The sequence below is a fragment of the Hippopotamus amphibius genome, chromosome 11, assembly GCF_030028045.1.
Source record: "Hippopotamus amphibius kiboko isolate mHipAmp2 chromosome 11, mHipAmp2.hap2, whole genome shotgun sequence".
NCBI classification, from domain to species: domain Eukaryota; kingdom Metazoa; phylum Chordata; class Mammalia; order Artiodactyla; family Hippopotamidae; genus Hippopotamus; species Hippopotamus amphibius.
In genome coordinates, this window is record NC_080196.1 from 44918598 (window position 1) to 44939953 (window position 21356).

Genomic DNA, 21356 nt, shown 5'->3' on the forward strand with positions numbered 1-21356 from the left:
TAATGTTTTTCCTGACTAGTCAAAACCAACTTCTTGAAAGCGGGTCTGGTTTGTCTAGGATTTCAAAGATACACTGTAGTAGAGGGTCATTCCATTCATCCATGTTGTCTCACTATATACTATATTTTTGTAAAACTGTAGTACTCCATAGAACACCATTTTATTCTGGCAATGTATTTCTATCATGGGCACAAATTCCACAATCAGTGATGAAACTGCTGGCAGGAAATACATCATCATCTTCAGCCTATATCGGGTAGTTGCAAGTTGCTTGCTGTTGTCTAGTGAATAGAATTTGATAGATGGGTATTTTGAAGCATGGAACAAACCTTAAAAATGACCTTTAAGGAGGTAATAATAAAATATTTGAAAGTTTAATATACTAAAAAAAAAATAGAACTCATGAATTTTAAGAAATTACCAGAATTTTGCCTACTGAAAACTAGTTCTTTTCTGCGTATGAAGAAACCCCAGAAGCCGAATTTCAGCAAGCCTGGAAGATTGGAGTTGAAGAAATGTAATGCTTTAATCAATGCAAAAATGAAAGTAGGAAGTAGTACCTATAGACTGCAGTTTAGGAGTGCTATTATATACGCTGCTATACTTAAAATAGGTAACCAACAAGGAACCACTGTGTAGCACAGGGAACTCTGCTCAGTATTCTGTAATAACCTAAATGGGAAAAGAACTTGAAAATGCGTAGTATTCAGAATATGTATAACTGAATCACTTTGTTGTACACCTGAAACTAACACAGCATTATTAATCAACTATACTCCAGTATAAAATAAATAAATAAACAGATGATTGAACCTGGTGTACCCCCAAAAAAATAAAAAAAAATTAAAAAATAAATAAATAAATAAATAGCACACAGAATGGAATATTAACAAGCACTGCTCCATCTGTGTTTAGAAACAAAATGAAAGAAGGGAGATTGATATATATTCAACTTTTTAATTCTTATTACAGTTGTTGTTTACAAGAGAGAAAGTGCCTTCTGCTCTGACTTGATTTGGTTTCTGATTTACTGATTGTGCCTTGGAGGTACCCAAGTTATTGGAACTCCACTGTGGTCCCATGAACCTGTCAGTGGTCTGTCCTGCAGGGCAGCACCGTAGCTAGGTAGCTGCTGTCAAAGGCTTTGTTCACCCTTGAATTTAATTATTTAAAAGATACTTTCCAGAATCACACTGAATTTCCTGTTACTGTTTCTTTTCCTACAGAGTATTTGGGATGTTTACTCACACGGAAGACAGAGAGACTGTATACGCCTGGTTTACATTTTCACACTGGCTTGTATATGCCAATAGTGCTGCGAACCCAATTATTTATAATTTTCTCAGTGGTGAGTTTTCAACTGTTTCTTCTGTACAAACCACAACCCAGGGCAAGGGATTGATGACCAAAAGATCTGAACACTCTTGAACTGTATGAAGAGCTTAATTGTGATACGCTGAGAATTTTCTCCCCCTGATCTAACTAGTCTTGAGATTTTTCCCTTATGACAGGGAACACGTGTTACTGAATGCATCAGAGAAAATTATCTATGCAATTTTTTCTATAAGATTTAGAAGAAAATTTGAAATAGGAGGAAAGTGAAAATTGATAGAACTGAATAACAGAATCTTGCTTGTCATACATTAAACTTAGATGGTTTACAAAGATGTAAAATCATTTAATTTGCAAATAAAACAGCCTTGCTTATATCATTTGCTTTGCCAGCATTTGTAGCCTAATTGAAATGCAGTTGGAACCTTTCCACTTTTAGGTATTTCTCTGTATTTACATTTCTCTTGTGGATAACACCTCTTGAGTTTATCTCAAGATTTCTCACTGACCACCAAAAAAAAAAAAAGATATTTCTCCTAAATACACATAAGCTAAATGAACCACACATACATACTTCTGTAAGTGATTACACCCATCTGTTTATGGAATCAATATAATTATAAAAATCATGTAACTAAACATTGTTTTATCTACCAACATATTGCCTAATTAACTTTTAGAATTGTGTTTTAATTAGCTACATCTTTGCACTGTCTTCTCAAACTGGTTGGCTATTTCTTTCTCATTTCCATCTCTAAATATATGATGATTTTCTGTGAAATCATAAGCAATTCATTTTATTGCTTGCTGAATAAAGTATTTGCATTTTCTAACTTCATCTTTGGCCTTCTGGGTTATATAGATTATAAAAAAGACAACCAGTCAATTAGACTTCTTTTTTAATAACTTTTTTTTTCAATGATGGTATGTGCGGTCTATATACCTGCTTTATTTCATCTTTCAGTGAATTTGGTGGTGTGTTTGTGAGGGGTGTTTTGTATTTAGCTGCCCCTTTTCATGCCTTCCCCCTCCACATTCAACCCCAGTCTCCAAAAGACTGCATTCAGACTGGGATAACCAGAGTCCACTGCCCACGTGCTATTTGAAGGGAAAAAGGATGTGCAGAGTCGTGGCTTAGAAAGCAGCGGGGGAACACGTGTCCTGGGCTTAGGGATGATTAAAGCCCTGAGCTTGCACAAAGCAGGGAAAATCTATTAGAGGGTTGTACAGAGAAGTGTCTGAAGTAGAAGCCACAGAATCAAGTCAAAGTGCCATAAGGGGTTAAGAGTGAGGCAAGAAGGCAGCTGACAGTCGCTGGGCACTGGTTTTAGTCACTCAATAACCCAGTTAGGTAATCAAAGCTCAGAGAGATGAAATGGTGATTTCCAGCACTGTCATTTACCCTTAGAGGCTTAAAAGGTCAGTGTTTCATTGTTATCCTTCTCCAATGTCACATCAATAATTTAAAGATAAGGAAAAACTTCTAAAGTTGTTTATTTTTCTTTTAGTTTTTTGTTCTGCCTTATGCAGATTACAAAACATTAGAAATTTTCTAGATATTTTAAAGTATTTTTCTAGGTATTTTGTTGAACTGATTGTGTCAATAGAACAGTTTCTTCAGAGTACAATTCAGGGGTAATTTCTGTGTACTTTTGGCCATGTACAACATAGGTTTCTTCTTATTTGAAATCACTAAATATCTCTGGGTAGCCTTCCGCTGATACTCAGTTTTACTATAGTTACCTAGTTAAAAATAACCTACACTCACAAATATATGAGGTTTGCCTCTAAAAGCATGAAACAAACTCCAAACATTGAGCATGAAAAGCAGTCTATTTTATGGAAATGTGTCATTGTTTCAGGAGTGTACCAAATATTATTTCATTCTTTTTTTGGGCTGAGTGATATTTCACTGTGTATATTTGCAGCAAGATGAATGGACCTAGAGATTATACTAAGTAAAGTGAGTCAGAGAAATACAAATATCACATGATATCACTTGTATGTGGAATCTTAAAAAATGATACAAATGAACCTATTTACAAAACAGAAACAGACCCACAGACATAGAAAACAAACTTATGGTTACCAATGGGGAAAGGGGGGGTGTAGGCAGAGGGATAAATTAGGAGTTTGGGATTAATGCATACACTAATGTGTACTATAATATATATTGTGTACGTACACTATATATAAAATAGAAAACCAACTAGGACCTACTGTGTAGCCTAGGGAACTATACATAATTATTTTGTAATAGCCTATAAGAGAAAAAAATCTGAAAGAGTGTGTGTGTGGGGAGGTGTGTGTGTGTGTGTATAGCAATCTCTGTGCTGTACACCTGAAACTAACACGATATTGTAAAGCAACTATACTTTAAAATTTAATTAATTTTTTTTGAAAAGAGTGTACCGTGCTTCCAACAACGCAATTTCCTTTTCCTATTTTCCCCATCCTTGCCAACTGTTGCCCCTCATTGTAACTTTGTCTCCAGGGTGCCACTCAGCTGTATCTTATTCATGATTGGTGAAAACATATTGAATTCTTTTCTCTTTTATTCTCCCCGGTTTGCCAGGAAAATTTCGAGAGGAATTTAAAGCCGCATTTTCTTGCTGTTGCCTTGGAGTTCATCACCGCCAGGAGGATAGGCTGGCCCGGGGACGGACGAGCACCGAGAGCCGCAAGTCTCTGACCACGCAGATCAGCAACTTTGATAACATATCAAAACTGTCGGAGCAGGTCGTGCTGACAAGTATTAGCACCCTCCCAGCGGCCAATGGCGCGGGGCCGCTCCAAAACTGGTAGAAGACTGATGCCTAGGACAAGGAGGCCTGAGTACCACTCTTCTTTTTTTAAATCTCTGTACACAGAAATTTTATTATCCTACTGATCTGAAGCTAAAATTACTTTGTGAACCCATTTTTTTTTTTTAAAGAAAATGATCTCTTGCTCTTTGGAAATAAAGTCAGTTTTAAATCATTTCTCAACTTTTGATTGAAATATGTTAGAAGTTGAACCTTCCACTGAATTTATTTTCAGGCTGTTTCACTTTCAGCTTCATGTATTAGGATTTGTGTCAATTACATGTGTGAACATTTCCAATTCTAATTGTTATTTTAATCTCACCTTCAGATTGGTGGCTAAAAGTTACCCAAAGTTATCCTTTGGTTTTCTTTTGGCTGCTGAAAGATGTAGCAATTACTAACTCTGGATTAGCAAGAGATTTGTTAGTTGACTTTATAGTTTTTAAAAAATTACTAAAGAGGAGTGTCAGTATCGTGTGAATCTGAGAGTATATTTATATAAAAATAGCCTATTATATTAGATAACTCAAAAGCTATCTTTCAAAACTATATGAACATATATACTATTCAACTTTATTTTCCACTAATTGTATAACTCATTTACACAATTTTCTTGGGTTTGCAACCTTATCGTTGCTAACATTTCCAATTTCAACATATGGCCAGTAAGATTCGATATTCATACAAAAATTTTGGAGTAACTACAAACATAAAATTTCCACCTCTAAGGAAATATTTCAACGTTTAAGAATAAGATATCACATTATTGTATTCTTCTAATCAATAAAAATGAGGTAGTTGGCCTTGTCAGATGAAATTAAGAATGCAGTTTACAAAGAAAAGGGGGAGTGGAATACCAAATCACATCTGGGTCCCATATTGGACAGGTTAATGCCATGGAGATTTGATGGTAAATATTTGCACTTATTTACATTCTGTAAACATCTATAAAAACCTCCCAGAAAGCACCCATTATGCTAGGTGCTAGGGCATGAGGTAGGGGTGGATGCGAACGTGCCTTCAAGAGAGCTCCAGTCCACTGAGGGAGACCTGTTGGTAGAGGATGCAGGGCTGCAAGGCATTCTGGGAGATGATTCAGACTCAGAGCAGGAAGCAACCAAGGACGGTGGTTCTCACCCTGACCTGGGCAGGAAGGCTGCACTTTTTTTGTTTCTATTTAATTACAGTGACTCTATTGATGTCAGTGAATTCTACCTGGGCCTGTGGCTGAGAGCCAGGTGACAAGGAGAAAGGAGGGGTTTGCTCTTAACTCACACACAAACAAACACCAGTGTAGTATATTTTGTACAGATGTAAGATCTGGGGTTCAAAGCGCTGAATATTTTCAATTTGCTTCTCTGCAAAATTATTCTGATTCAAATAGTCCTTTAAAATTAAATTAAAAGCAAAAGAGATGTTCATGGAAAGTTGCTCTTCTTTTCATTTTAAAATAGCAGGCATTGGTACTTTATTAAAACAAAAGATATGGAGAATATTTAAGAAAGATTTTCATAGAACATAAAAATTATTGTGTTCTTTTCTTACGTTTTTTCCCAAACTCATCACTTTCAGGAAGAATATAACCAAATTATCCACAAATGGTTTTCATGTCTTAGAATTGGGGATTACTTTGTGCTTTTTACTACTCAAAGCAAAAACTACCCTCAAATATGAGGTTTATTGAAATTATATTGCTAATTATCAGAATGATATCAATGAAAGCAAAGTATTGTAACTCTTTCCTTTCTCCCCTTTGTACATCTGAGAACTTTTTTTCTTATTTATGCTGCATGAAAGGAGAGTTGTGACTTTCACATTGCAATGGAAGCTAGCACTTTAGTTTGAGGATAGCATTCAATAATATTGAGCACATGCCTTAATAGCCAAGTAGTATCTCAGAGTAAGAGTTAAGTGTTTTAGATCCTAATATATCTAGTTGTCATTTAAGAAGAGAGATTGAAAGAGAGCAAGAAAGTGAGAGCCAGAGGTGAAGAGACGGAGAGGCGATAGCTGTGTGATTGTGTGTGATTGTGTGATTGATAGTTGTGTGATTGTGTGAAGAACAGACTCAGAAGTCAGAATTCCTTTGCTCTAAATCAGTGATTCTCAAAGTGTGTTTCCTGAACCATCACTGTCAGCAACACTTGAGAACTGATTAGACATGCAAATGTTCACCCTGTCCCAGATTTGCTGAATCAGAAACTTCGGGGGTGGTACCCAGGAATCTGTGTGTTCACAAGCCCTACAGGTGATTCTGAAGTGCCTTACAATTTGAAATCCACTGCTCTAGAGACAGTGCCCCCTGGCACTGGCATACTAGCCCATGTGAAATAAAGTATTACTGCCCAGGTATCTACAACAGGGACCACTGTCATCACTACTGTCAACCTGATTGGAGGTCAGAAAGAAGAGGCTGAGTACCAATGTTGAAAGTCACTCAGCAGCATCTCACTCAAAAGAGAGAATATAATGGTCGATGAAACAGTGGCCCCTGTGTTACAAGTGCAGTTTGGAGGAAGAGGGGTTTTAAAGCCCTTGCTTTAGGTATGGCTACCTGGATGAATTGAGTTTCTAATTGAAACTTTCAAATCTCCAGTTTTATTTACCCTTACAAAAGTCCAAGTTTGTAGAAGCAGACAGTTTCTGTGAATGAGCATTGCCTGGAAGGAAAAAAACAAAAACTCACACCATTCCTTACAAGAAACTGTGAATAGAAGCCCATGCACAGTGCTGTCAACTCAGTGATCCAGGAATCCTCCTAAGAGGTCTGGATTTCATATTGACCTGAATAGGACAAATGGGAAAGAAACAGGTGTTCCCCAAACCTGCCAATCCTATGGAACAAAGGGTCAACTACATACCTCATTATTACTAATAACACAAATGAGAAGACTTCTTCTGAAAGGAGTGTGTTGTGACTGATGCTGCACATAGTCTGTGTATCTCTCTTGCTATATTTCAAAGATTGAATGTAAAATATTAATGTTACTGAAATTTTGTTATCAGTAAGAATGTCCTAATAATTTTGCTTAATATAGAATCCATTTGAACTTCATTGTTTCTGAATTTCTACAAACCTATGACAATGTTGATAGTTGAATTCATTCATTCCTGGCCAAAAAGATGATTCTCAGTTTCTGAGGAAAATGACTTCTAAATTCTCTAAGACTTGGAACATTTCCTGGGTATTAAATAACTGTTATAAATCATTGATAAGTTAATTGCAAAAGTGTTAGGCACAATGATATTGAATTTCACTCCCAGTGTACATTGTTTCAATGAAGATAAAAGAAAATATGCTTATAGAATGTAATCTAAATATATATAAACCTGAAAGACAATATCAGAATGACAAACCTCACAGATACTTTGTACACAAATTGTGAGGAGGGCTATTACTATTTTAATACTAGTGTAATAATAGATGCTTTGCATTTGATATAAATCATAATAATCAACTGCATTTCAAAAAAATCTGAGCTGTCATTATAATTTAGAAAGCTTTTCAATTTCAGTTAATTTTACAACAGAAGACTTTTCTACTTCCTACAAGTCAAAAAAAGAGTAAATTCTATTAGGATACGTGTCATTAGCTTTCAAATGGCATGAAGCAAAATTATGGATTTTTTTTAGAAACAATATATGTAAACACAAAATACTGTTGTCTATTCTATTACCTTATGTACATAGAAAATGAAGTGCAAAGGCATGAAAAACACTGTTATCTCCCCCAAATTCAGAGGGGATCGTTTTCTAGAGAACAGTTGCAATTAAAGAGGGAGCAAATTACTCCCGCCCACTCTGCCACGTATTTCTCTGATCTCAGAATTTCTTTGTAAATTTTGGAGTTAGAACACCTTTTAAGTTTTTCATGAAATGTGTTTCTGTAATTGTTGTATCCCACACGTGTAACACCATGTCACTTGTTTAACAGTCATTTTATACACTTAAAGTTCTTTGTGCCTGATTTACTGTGTCTTCATGAAGAAATTTCTTATCCAATCCCATGTGATTGCACACCAACTACCGTGAAGAGTGATGCTTAGGGAGTTTTTCAGTAAAAACCACACTGAGAATTCTGTAATCACAGTCACACTACCCTCTCTATTGCATGAAAAATCTTGTTGTTGTTCATTAGATAAGCTGGACGTTCACTCATAACTAGTGTCAGATCTTTGCAGTTAAGGATTGAATTAAGCCCTCTGGTGCAATACTTAACGACTAAAATATTTTTCCCAATAAGTTTATATAACCAGGGATAATCATGATATAAAAGGTTTTTAATGTTTTTAAGAGCAGGTACTATAATAAAGATGATTAGAATTAATAACTATTTCATAAAAATTATGTAGAACTGCATACATAGAGCATTAAATTTTGGAGCTTTTATCTGAGTTAAGAGATTTATTTAGTCTTGCTTTGACTTAGAGGAGATGATGACCTTGTGGTTTTCAATTTGTTGTTAGAATAGTAAGTACGGCATTCGCATAAATAAGCAATTTTCTCTTGGTGATTGTATCTAAAACTTTTAGGACTATTTTAAGTTTATTGATAAACTTTAAAAAATGTATATTTTCTGCTTTCCATTCGCCTAAATGATTCTGATAAATTGAGGAATCAACTGCCCAGGATTTTAATGTAAAAATGCATTTTTTATACTCAGTACTGTTGACTCTTAACTTTGATCAAAATGGAGCCAAAGTTACTGGGGCAGGTCAATGTTGGGCTCCTTCCAGGGAAAGGAGATTTGAATGTGGGGTGGTTTCTAAATATAAAGTGAAACTCTCAGGGTGAAATCCCAGGAAAGACCAGCTGTTTTAGCAGTGAGGGTTTTTGCTTTGAGTGATCCATTGTCACAGACCAGGGGCTGGGCCAAACCTCCTCCCAGAGTCATGAAGAGAGGTCACGCAGCTCCGCTTTCATTGGGGCCAGTGGCCAGGAATGGGAAGGAAGTAACAGAGGAAAGGCCTCGTGGGCCTTGCCCTTCTGACACTGCTGTCCAGCTGCTGTCCTTCTCTCAGGCCCACCCCAGCCAAGCAGGGCAGACCTGCCCCCACAGCCTGTCTTGCCCTGTAGACCTCCCTGGCCTTCTTCAGCCCAGCCCCAGCCAATGGGTAAACAGGTTTGACTCTTGTCTTGGGTCATCTCCTGAAGTGAACTTATGGCAAGTAACTCACTTGAGGACAAATGAAGCAGGGCTCAAGAAAAAAGGGGGAAAAAATCTTTACATGTGTATACACAGATATTTACAGTGTTACATCCCCCCAAACCCTATTTTTGGTGCCCAATATCTATGTGTATCTGTGGTCTTCTAGATATGTGTCAGCTCCCTTTTGAAGCTGCAGCTAAGCTCGCTGCCTCAAGTAAGAAGGGATCCCAACGTTGAGACTCTCGGGCTGAGGCCATAGCAGGTCACTAGGGATGTACACCTGAGCAGGTGCTGCTGCCGCAGCCTTTGGAAACAAACATCTCTTCCATTACTTTTCATTGCTCTGGCCCCTTATGCAATAGCAGAAACATAAACCTCAATTTAAAACAGACAACAACACGGTTGTTTATTAAGTAATCAATTTCTAATTAATTTCCCAAAGTTTGAGCCAATATGTTAATTCTTAAAGGGAGAATGGTGCAAACAAAATATTTGTGAGATTGGGAAATCTTTAGCAGACCATGGCAACAGGAAGGTTAATTTATTGCAGATGTGATAACAAGAGCATCTCCAGAAAGAAGTGTTGTTCCTTCTCACAGGTGCACAGGTTTGAAAGCTCCCCTTATACAGTTCAAGTGGACAGAGCGGAACTTGTTTATAAAGCTGTGTATAGATCATGTACAATATCCGCTGAGGAATGGGAAAAATGATCATTTTAGAGTATTATCAACACATACACACATGTATGTATGTATTATGTATAACTGAGTGATATATACAGTAGATCTTGTTTTGACTTAGAGGAAATGATGACCTAGCGATTTTTAACGTATTATTAGACTAGTAAACATGGCATTTACATAATTAGGCAGTTTTTCCTTGGTAATTATATTTAAAATTTTTAGGACTATTTTAAGTTCAATAATAAAATTAAGAATGTATATTTTACAAAAAGACAACCCTCAGCTTGGGAGAAAATATTTGCAAATGAATCAACAGACAAAGAATTAATCCCCAAAATATATAAACAGTTCCTGCAGCTCAATATCAAAAAAAACAAACAACCCAATCAAAAAATGGGCAGAAGACTTAAATAGGCGTTCCTCCAAAGAAGACACACAGATGGCCAAGAGGCACACGAAAAGCTGCCCAACATCACTAATTATTAGAGAAATGCAAATCAAAACCACAATGAGGTATCACCTCACACCAGTTAGAATGGGCATCATCAGAAAATCTACAAACAATAAATGCTGGAGAGGATATGGAGAAAAGGGAACCCTATTGCATTGTTGGTGGGAATGTAAATTGGTACAGCCACTATGGAGAACAGTATGGAGGTTCCTTGCAAAACTAAAAAGAGAGTCACCACATGACCCAGCAATCCCACTGCTGGGCATATACCCAGAGAACACCATAATTCAAAAAGGCACGTGCACCCCAATGTTCATTGCAGCACTGCTTACAATAGCCAGGTCATAGAAGCAACCTGAATGTCCAACAACAGATGAATGGGTAAAGAAGACGTGGTACATATATACAATGGAATATTAGTCAGCCATTAAAAAGGAACAAAATTGGGACATTAGTAGAGACATGGATGGACCTAGAGACTGTCATACAGGGTGAAGTAAGTCAGAAAGAGAAAAACAAATATTGTATAGTAACGCATATATGAGGAATATAGAAAAATGGTACAGATCAACCAGTTTGCGAGGCAGAAATAGAGACACAAATGTAGAGAACAATCATATGGACACCAAGGGGGGAAAGTGGGGATGGGGGGAGGGGTTGGGATGGGATGAATTGGGAGATTGGGATTGCCATATATACATTGCTAATAGGAAAAAAATATGAAATTGTACACTTTAAATACAGGCAGCTTATTGTGCCCATGTGCCACAACTATTGAGCCCATGTGCTGCAACTACTGAAGCCCATGCACCTAGAGCGCATGCTCTGCAGCAAGAGAAACCATGGCAATGAGGAGCCTGCGCACCACAACGAAGAGTAGCACCCACTCACCACAACTAAAAAGAAAGCCTGCGCACAGCAAAAAAAAAGAATCAACACAGTCAATAAAATAAATAAATAAATAAATAAATAAATAAATAGATTTAAATAAATAAATACATACATACATACGTGCAGTTTATTGTATGTCAATTATATCTCAATAAAAGTTCTTAAAAAGTTTAAAAAAAGAATGTATATTTTACATATATTTTATATACATATATACATATACATACACAGATTTTATATGCATATATATACATAATTGACCTTGAACAATACCGATTGGAACTATGCATGTCCACTTATACTAGGAGTTTTTAATAGTAAATTCTACAGTTGTGGATACAGAGGACCCACTATAAAGTTACATGTGGATTTCCTACTGAGTGGGGGTGGGCAATCCTAACCCCAGCATTGTCTAAGGGTCAACTGTAGATAGATGATAGATAGATAGATAGATAGATAGATAGATGATAGATAGATAGATAGATAGATAGATAGATAGGTGATAGATGATAGATATAGATGATAGATAGGTAATCTCACTGAGTTATTTAAGCTGAATGTATCTCACGAAGTATATTAATTTCATATTCCAGCCTTTTAAAGAGTTCCCTTCCTCATCTAGTTTACTCCACTTTAAATTATATCTTTTAGTCTGGTGGCTAGTTTTAGTCACTCTTGCAAGTATATAGATTTCATGTTTCTGCTATTTTAGACAGCCTTTTACCAAGGACCATTATTTTTTCATTTCTTCCTTTGTAATTTCCTCTCTTCTTTCTTCCTTTCTTCCTTCATCTTTCTTTCTTTTTCTTTCTTTCTTTCTTTCTTTCTTTCTTTCTTTCTTTCTTTCTTTCTTTCTTTCTTTCTTTCTTTCTTTCTCTCTCTCTTTCTTTCTCTCTTCCTTCCTTCCTTCCTTCCTTCCTTCCTTCCTTCCTTTTTCTTATTTATTTGTTAGTTCATTGATTTATTTTACAAGCACTCATATAGTTACACCAATTTGGGAATAGTAAAAAGGAGAAGTCTGTAAACTGTCTGTAAATCTCCTCTAAAATAATCAGTGAGAATCTAAGGTCCCTGAAGCCACAGACCTTCTCTGTGTTGTTTATGGCCATATCCTTGGTTCCTGGAACAGTGCCTGCCACAGAGAAGTCCTCTGATAAATATCTCTTGAATTAATGAATTAATAATAATCACATGGAAATTCTTTTCCCAGCTCATTTTTTAATTCCATTTTGTCCCATTTCTTTCCAAAGAGGCTCCCTTTCCACTGTGAACAATCAATGCCCTATATTCTGAGAGTCTATATACTACTCATGCCTTTTTTTTTTATAATGAAACTAAACCACATGTTGTGGTTGACAGCACTGATTCCCATTCTCCTACTACCAGTGAAGGGGGAGGTAGCAGCAGAACTATCTTTTGCACCATTCCTAGGCCCAGAGGACTCCTCTTCTATCCGTAAGTGAAACATAGCCCCTTGGAGGGCTCCGCCACTGTGGACCTCCCTCTGTTGCTGCCTTGTCTGCCTCTTGATCTCTCTTCCCTTCACTCACACACATGAGCACCTAGATCTGCGTGGCTGATGCATCCAGGAAACCAGCTTCACATTTCCTGTTCTTCTTAATGTAAGAGGCTTGGATTCCACTCTTCTTCCTCAAACCCCTCCCACAGTCCTGCATAGCACAAATCACAGGCTCCGCCTGTTACCTTCCTGACTCCTGGGACAGTAGATCCTCCACTGAAGTGCAAAACCCTCATCATATTCTGAGCCCACAATCGCTTATGCATTCTTTCATCTCACACTTGAATTCCCATGACAACTTCCTTCCTCAGCCCCAAAGGGACGACTGGGTTCTTTACCGTTTTATTTTATCCCAGCTTATCTGTCCCATCCTGGACTTACCTTCTTCCCCACCCAGAGAAAAACAAGACCACCAGGTGGTACTGCACTCATTAGAAGACATTTGTTATTTTTGCTAGAATATCCAAACTTTCATTTTTGTATTGTATAGTTGATTTACAATGTTGTGTTAATTTCTGCTGTGCAGCAAAGTGACTCAGTTATACACATATATACATTCTTTTTCATATTCTCTTCCGTTATGGTTTATCCCAGGATATTGAATAGAGTTCCCTGTGCTATTCAGTAGGACCTTGTTTGTTTATCCATTCCATATGTAATAGTTTGCATCTGCTCATCCCAAACTCCCTGTCCATCCCTCTCCCTCCCCTTCTCCCTGTTGGCAACTATAAGTCTGTTCTCTATGTCTGTGAATCTGTTTCTGTTTCATAGGTAAGTACATTTGTGCCATATTTTAGACTGCACATGTAAGTGATGTCATACGGTATTTGTCTTTCTTTTTTCAACTTACTTCACTTAGTATGATAATCTCTAGGTCCATCCATGTTGCTGCAAATGGCATTATTTCATTCTTTTTTATGATTGAGTAATATTCCATTGTGTGTGTATATATGTGTATGTGTATATATATAATACATATATATATACACACCACATCTTCTTTATCCATTCATCTGTCAATGGACATTTAGGTTGTTTCCATGTCTTGGCTATCGTAAATAGTGCTGCTGTGAACATTGGGGTGCATGTATCTTTTTGAACCATAGTTTTTTCCAGATACATGCCCAGCAGTGGGATTGCTGGATCATATGGTAGCTCTATTTTTAGTTTTCTGAGGCACCTCCATACTGTTTTCCACAGTGACTGCACCAATGTATATTCCCATCAACAGTGTAGGAGGGTTCCTTTTCAAGAGACATTATTTACTCAAAAAAAAAATCTTACTTTTTGCCCTGGTGAAGATCATGACAGTTTTTATAAAAGAGAACCTCCTGTCCTACAGCTTTGAGAATAAATGAGTGGAACAAGGCATAAAAGCCTCACTGAGTTCAGTTGCTAGGCAGCCACTCCTCTCTCACTCGGGATTGCACTCCAGAGATTCACATTTCCAGGTGGCAAGTGGGCTATGGCAATAACTACATCACCTTCTTTACCCTGTCTCTGCTATCACGAGCCCTTATTGTTTTTCCTCATGCGTCAGAAACCGTTCTGAAAATAATTTCATTATTTGGAAATGCTTATTAAGACCGTATAAATTTGCTTAATTTGATCTTGCAAATTCTCTCCAACTCTCCAGTTCTCCTTGTCTAATCTTCCCTTATCCCTGTGTGTTTGGGGGCAGGACTGGGTCATTTCATTTTCTCCTGGGCTAGCTATAAATAATTTCCTTATTTATTCATTTTTTCAAAAATAGTAAGTTATCCTTTTCAAATGCATCTGCTGCTAGGATGCTCTTACTTTCTAAATCCTGCGCTTTGTCCCTTCCGCTGAGCTGTTGTCATCGTGGAAGTTACCTTACCATCCTCTGTGTCATGACAAGGCAACAACGCACCCTTCATCTGATTATAAAGCTAATCATGTCACATTGTTTCCTACTCTAAGGGGTGTATTCTCCATGTGCTCTGTCCAATGTTTTGGCTTTGAAGAACTGACTTAATTAAAATGTTTTTATTCAAAAACTGTACTTTTCTCTTTACAAATTATTCATCCTCCCTTGCATCTGCCAATTCTCAAATCCTACTTTCCTCACTTGAAGATATAGTGTAGGTCTTTAGCATGTATTATTATAAGGAAGCATCTGTAAACCCTGTTTTCTACTGTCCATTTTGTTTTGTTTTACCAATAGAGTCTGAATATTTCACTTCAACTATTATTCCCTGGTTGTTATTCTCCTCTTGTTGAAAGGGGCCATCTCTTCCTTACCTTATGGACGCTAAGTGGTGTTCTTATAATGATGTATTTCGCATGTTACTAGAATGGAGTGAGAAGGTAGAATCCAGAAGATTGAGAGAGGCAAAATTGTTTCTTCATTCCATTAGCAGAAGCAGTCTAGTATTCTTATGGGAGAGTTTTTCACGCTTATCACTCATCAGCAGCTTACATGCAAGTTAAAAGCAGCCCTGAACTCAGTTTGTTCAAAAAATAAAACCATCTCCCTTCTCCATCAAAGACTGCAGGTAAGCCTGCTGCCGATGCTTATACTGGCTCCAAGGATGAATATTTTCGCAGAGTCAGGATCTGTTAGCTGGTCCCGTCACAGGATTTCCCAATGCAACGGCACATTATCGACTTCTGCCCCCTCCTTTACATATTCGAAAAATTTAACACAACTTTTACATGGAATAGAATGTAGTATCCCTTTCCCTGTTACAGAGCACAGAATAAGCCAATATTTTACATACATGCAGCAAAATCATGTTGCCACTAGGAGTATCCAGAATAAATCACTGAAACAGATTTCCAACTACTACCATCTAAATAGGGTTTAAATACAGTATTTTAAATAAATATCATTATTTTGTATAGCTCTGCCCCAACAAGGCCATCAACTGATAGTTGCACAATTGGGTGCTCCTGTGCTGAGATTTTAGCTGGTATGACACATGGTCATCCATATGGCAAGACACCTTATCCAATCACACTGGTGCTTATTTTTCAACCAGCTGGTCTTGGAGGGTATATCAAGGTAGTGATGTTTAAAGAAGTTGGGAGTTCTGTGAATGACTTACTAAGGTGTTTTTAAATGGCTGCAGTATTTGATTATCCTTTGTTATCAAGCTAAAATTATTGTGGCCAGGCTTTCATGTCAAGGACTATCAACCCACCTTTGCTTCAGAATCCCCTGAGATTCTTGTTAAAAAATGCAGCTCCCTGATACCCCCCTGATACACCATTTTAGTTGGGTGAGACTCAGTTATTCTGATTCAGTTGGTCTACACTGGCATTTGACCACTGAAGTATTACCTGGAGCCCTCGGGGGCCAACGGCTCATGTCTGTTTTAGCCTTGACTCCATTACATTTTGAGATTATTTGCTGTCTGTGGGCCTTTCTGCCTGGAATGGGCAACATTTCATTCAAGCCATTGTCTTTGTTGGGCTTCTTATTTGCAGATATGTCAACACAATCCCAGTTTCATGAGAGCTGAAGTATATGGCTCCGCTCTTTTCTGGTTAATATAGCTGCATTCCAGGCTCTTCAAAGTCATTTTCCTAGTTACGAATCTTCAACTAACAATGTTTGATAGCAAAAAAGTCATAACCCAAAGCAAAACTCATTCTGCCACCACCAGCTGGTGTTAATTTGGACTTACCTATAAATATACTTCTGAAGAAACTAACTGGAGATAATTAGAAGATAATTAGAAGAACTTACAGAACTCACTACTGTCCTTCGCATATCAAATCCTATGACAGGAAACAATATCTTTGGAGAATTTTCTGTTGGATATGCAGTCTTTTTTTTTCTCCAGTTAAATTAAAATCCACCCTTATTTTATCCCTGGGTGGAGCTGTGTTCTCTTATTCCACTGTGTGTGTGTGTGTGTGTGTGTAGATAGATAGCTAGAGAGATAAAATAAATGGCAGATTTGGGTCTCTTGATTTAGGCATTTTCTTGCCTATTAGCACATAAGATATTTGAAAGTAGGAACTGGGCAATATCCTAAGATTTGCGTGCCAGCCCCTGGGCCGAGCACAGTCCCTGATAAGACATAGGCACTCAATAAACCTTCATCAACTGAATCAGTAGATGAAGAATGCCTATCTAACATTGGGCTTTATTTCACACAGTTCTGAAAAGTGTGAGGAGCAATGTGACGCACTGTTCAGGAAGGAAAAAGGGGTTGTGTTTACTACTTACTTGAACACTGTTCTAAGAAGGAGTACATAAATGGTAAGGATTCAATCCCCATCCCCTGAAGTTAACTCTTCTGGGAGAAAGAATGTAAACAAAGTTTAAAAATCACTTTTCAGGGAGTTCCCTGGTGGTCGAGTAGTTAGGACTCGGTGCTTTCACCACTGTGGCTCGGGTTCAATCCCTGGTCAGGGAATTAAGATTCCACAAGCCGGGCAGCACAGCCAAGAAAAAAAAATCACTTTTCAGGTTCTAGATATTAGGATGAAATACTGGCTCTCTCCAGAGAAAGGAGGCTTTGGCAGGAAAAAGGCTTTGCTGGCATTTGAAGGCAGAGCTGAGGAAGGTGTTCTGGGCAAAAAGGACAAATCCACAATGGAGCAGACGTGTGGAACAGCATGAAAACTTCAAGGAACAGCACATAATTTAAAGGGATATAGGAGCCCATGACAGGAAGTGGCATTAAACGCGTGGGAAGGGATGGCTAATAAAAGCTTTTTATAATTTTCAAGGAAATTGGAAATGTGTGTTATGTAATGGAGAACAATTTAGGAATTCTATCCAGTGCAGTGTTATGATTAGATTTGGGTTCTGGAGAGCATATGAGTAGCCCTGTACCTGGCAAATTTGAGAGCCAGACATTGTACATTTAATTCTCAAATAGGTTTTTAGGGAACTATTCATCCTGAAGAATAATGATTGGATCTAAACCAAGGCAATGGCAATGGGGCTGGAAAATAGACATTAGATTTAATATCTAGATGAAGATTTGGAGTGAACAAAGGTCACATTCATGTTTAATTCTATTTACAGTGGATCCCAGCCACCAGCCACTTTAACAGAGGTGGTGCTGTTCCGGTAGCAGCGGTGCTTTAAATGCATTTGCGAAATTGTCCTCTCGGTCTTACCACGCTTCTTCTGACTGTGTTTATGGAGGAAGCAAACAGGTGGACTTTCACTCTGTGAGCCGTCCTCTTACTCTTTTATCCCCAGTCAATGACCCCCACCCCCTCCTGCTGGCATATGTTGTCTCGTGCATCCAAACACTGCTGCCAATGTGCTAATCTGACAGTCATGACTCTGCCTCCACCTGGACCACCACAGCCTCCTCTGCCAGAGGCTGCCCTGCTTGTGGTGGCCTTGCTCTACAAACACTATCACTGAGCCTTCTCTTCTCTCCCACTTACTGTTCCAGTGTGTTTGTGAAGGTGAGGCTGTGAGTGTGGGTGTGTCTACCGTAGATAGGGAAGAACTGGACACATTTTCTCCTATTGTGATAGGAACATCCAGGGGTGTTTCACATCAAATATGTCCCAGGCCCAAGTCTTAGAGTCAAGAGGCTCCCTTTTGGTCTACACTTGGGCTGCTATTTATAAAGAGGCTACCCTGCTGTCACTTGAAATTCAACATCTCATTTCAGTGCTTAAGCCCTCAGGCCTTCTCGAATTTCCTGCTGAGGCAGGAGCAGAAATCAGGAGTCTGTGGGTCCCAAATCCAGAATGGATCAAACCAAAGCAAATAATTTTGGGACATTTTAGAGAGTCCAGGAGAATATTATCCAGGAAGGCAATTTTTAAAAAATTAATTAAACTAAAGTTACAATTAAACTAAAATCTAAAAACAGAGAAAAATAAAGATGAGAAGAAATGGGCTGAGCAATAAAATAGAAAAAATCCATTTGTAAAATATAACGTCCTTTCATGATGAAAATCCTCAATGTAATAAAGGCCACATATGAGAAACCCATAAGTGAGAGTTTAGCAGTGAAATGTTGAAATCTTTCCCTCTAAGGTCAGGGACAAGACAAAGATGCCCACTCTCATGACTCCTGTTCAACATTGCACGTGAAGTCCTAGCCAGAGCAATCAGTCAAAATAAAGAGATAAAGGCAACCACAAATTAACCAACAAGGGATTAATCTCCAAGATATATAAATAGCTCATGCAGCTCAATATCAAAAAACAAACAACCCAATCAAAAAATAGGTAGAAGATCTAAATAGACATTTCTCCAAAGAAGACATAGTGATGGGCAAAAAGCACATGAAAAGATGCTCAACATCACTAATTATTAGAGAAATGCAAATCAAAACTACAATGAAGTATCACCTCACACTGGTCAGAATGGCCATCATCAAAAAAATCTACAAACATTCTTTTTTTTTCTGACTTACTTCACTTAGTATGACAATCTCTTAAATCAACTGTACTTAAATAAAAATAAATTGACAAACAGTTAAGTGCTGGAGAGGGTGTGGAGAAAAGGGAACCCTCCTGCACTGGTGGTGGGAATGTAAATTGGTACAGCCACTATGGAGAACAGTATGGAAGTTCCTTAAAAAAAAAAACTAAAAATAGAGCTACTGTGTGATCCTGCAATTCCACTCCTGGGCATATATCCAGAGGAAACCATAATTTTAAATGATACATGCACCCCAATGTTCATTGCAGCAGTCTTTACGATAGACAGGACAGGGAAGTAACCTAAATGTCCATCAACAGATGAATGGATAAAGATATGGTACATAAATACAATGGAATATTACTCAGCCATAAAAAGGAAGGAAATGCCATTTGCAGCAACATGGATGGACCTAGAGATTGTCATGCTGAGTGAAGTAATTCAGACAGAGAAAGACAAATATCATATGTTATTGCTTATATGTGGAATCTAAAAAGATGGTACAAATGAACCTATTTACAAAACAGAAATAGAGTCATAGATGTAGAAAACAAACTTATGGTTACCAGGGGAGGAAGAGGGGGAAGGGGGAGGGATAAATTGGGAAATTGGGATTGACATACACACACTACTATATATAAAATTTGTAACTAATAAGGACCTACTGTATACCACAGGGGACTCTTCTCAGTACTCCATAATGACCTATATGGGAAAAGAATCTAAAAAAAAGAGTGGATATATGTGTGTGTATATATATATATATATATATATATATATATATATATATATATATATATATAACTGACTCACTTTGCCATACAGCAGAAAGTAACACAACATTGTAAATCAACTGTAATCTAATAAAATTTTTTAAAAAAAGAAATAAAAGGCATCCAAATTGAAAAGGAAGACATCAAATTGTCATTGTTTGCAGATGATAAGAGCTTATAAAATCCTAAAGATTCAAACAAAAAACTGTTATACTAATCAACAAATTCAGTAAAGTTGCAAGATACAAAATCAACGTATAGAAATCAGTTGTGTTTCTATGCACTAACAACAAAACATTTGAAGAAGAAATAATGAAAATCATCACATTCACAATAGCATCAAAAGCTAAAATATTAGGACTAAACTAGTAAAATATTAGGACTAAACTTACCAAGAAAGTGAAAGATATGTTCCATAAAAACTACAAGACTTTGATAAATGACATTAAAGGAGGCATAAACAAATGGAAAGATGTGTGTGAACATGAATTAAGAATTAATATCATTAAAATGTTCATACTATTCCCAAACCATCTACAGAATCAATGCAATCCCTATCAAAGTTCCATTGGCATTTTTCATGGAAATAGAAAAAAAATCCTAAAATTTGTATGGAAACACAGAAGACCCTGGATAGTGAAAGCAATTCTGAAGAACAAAACTGGAGGCATCACATTTCCTAATTTCAAACTATATTACAAAGCTGTAGTAATCAAAACAATACAGTACTGGCATAGAAACAGACGCACATATCATTGGAACAGAATAGAGGGTTCAGAAATAAACACACACATGTACAGTCAACTCATATTTGACAAGAATACTCAATGGGGAAGGGACAGTTTCTTCAACAAATAGTGTTCAGAAAATGGATAACCACATGCAGAAAAATGAAATTGAACTCCTATCTTACACCAGTCCCAAAGATTAACTCAAAATGAATTAAAGATGTAAATATCTGAAACCATAAAAATCCCAGAAGAAAATTAAGGAAGGAGTTCCCTGACATTGGTCTTCGCAATAGTTTTTTTGGATATGATCCCAAAAGCACCAGCAACAAAAGCAAAAATCAACAAATGGGGCTACATCAATCTAAATTTGATTCATACGTCTGAACATAGCAATATTCTTCCTTATGAAATAAACATTTCTAGTGACTGGTACTGCAAAGTGCATGCTTTGACTTGCTTCTTCCACATAAACCTCTTCATGTCACCTCTAAGGATGACGTGATGAATGAAACACAAGCCATTTCTACTCTGGGTTTACCATATTCATTCAGAATGAATGGGGAATATTATTAACTAGTTGACAAAGAGTACTGCTTGGCAGTATCAAAAACTTTGGTTGAGAGTGAAAATTAATAATAATGATGACGACG

At 37.3% G+C, this 21356-nt stretch overlaps 1 protein-coding gene across 2 annotated transcripts in view; it reads left to right on the top strand.

The window, feature by feature from the left end:
- The window catches only part of HCRTR2 (hypocretin receptor 2), a 109243-nt gene extending 102715 nt beyond the window's left edge, over window positions 1–6528 (top strand). Inside the window, exons 6-8 of one of the 2 annotated variants that reach the window (XM_057699550.1) lie at window positions 1227–1348; window positions 3908–4133; window positions 6486–6528. In XM_057699550.1, coding sequence (XP_057555533.1) covers window positions 1227–1348; window positions 3908–4133; window positions 6486–6528 — 391 coding nt within the window. Of the gene's footprint in view, window positions 1–1226; window positions 1349–3907; window positions 4438–6485 lie in introns of those variants that run through there. The other variant, XM_057699551.1, reaches the window with a different exon arrangement.
- Window positions 6529–21356: the final 14828 nt, after the last annotated feature.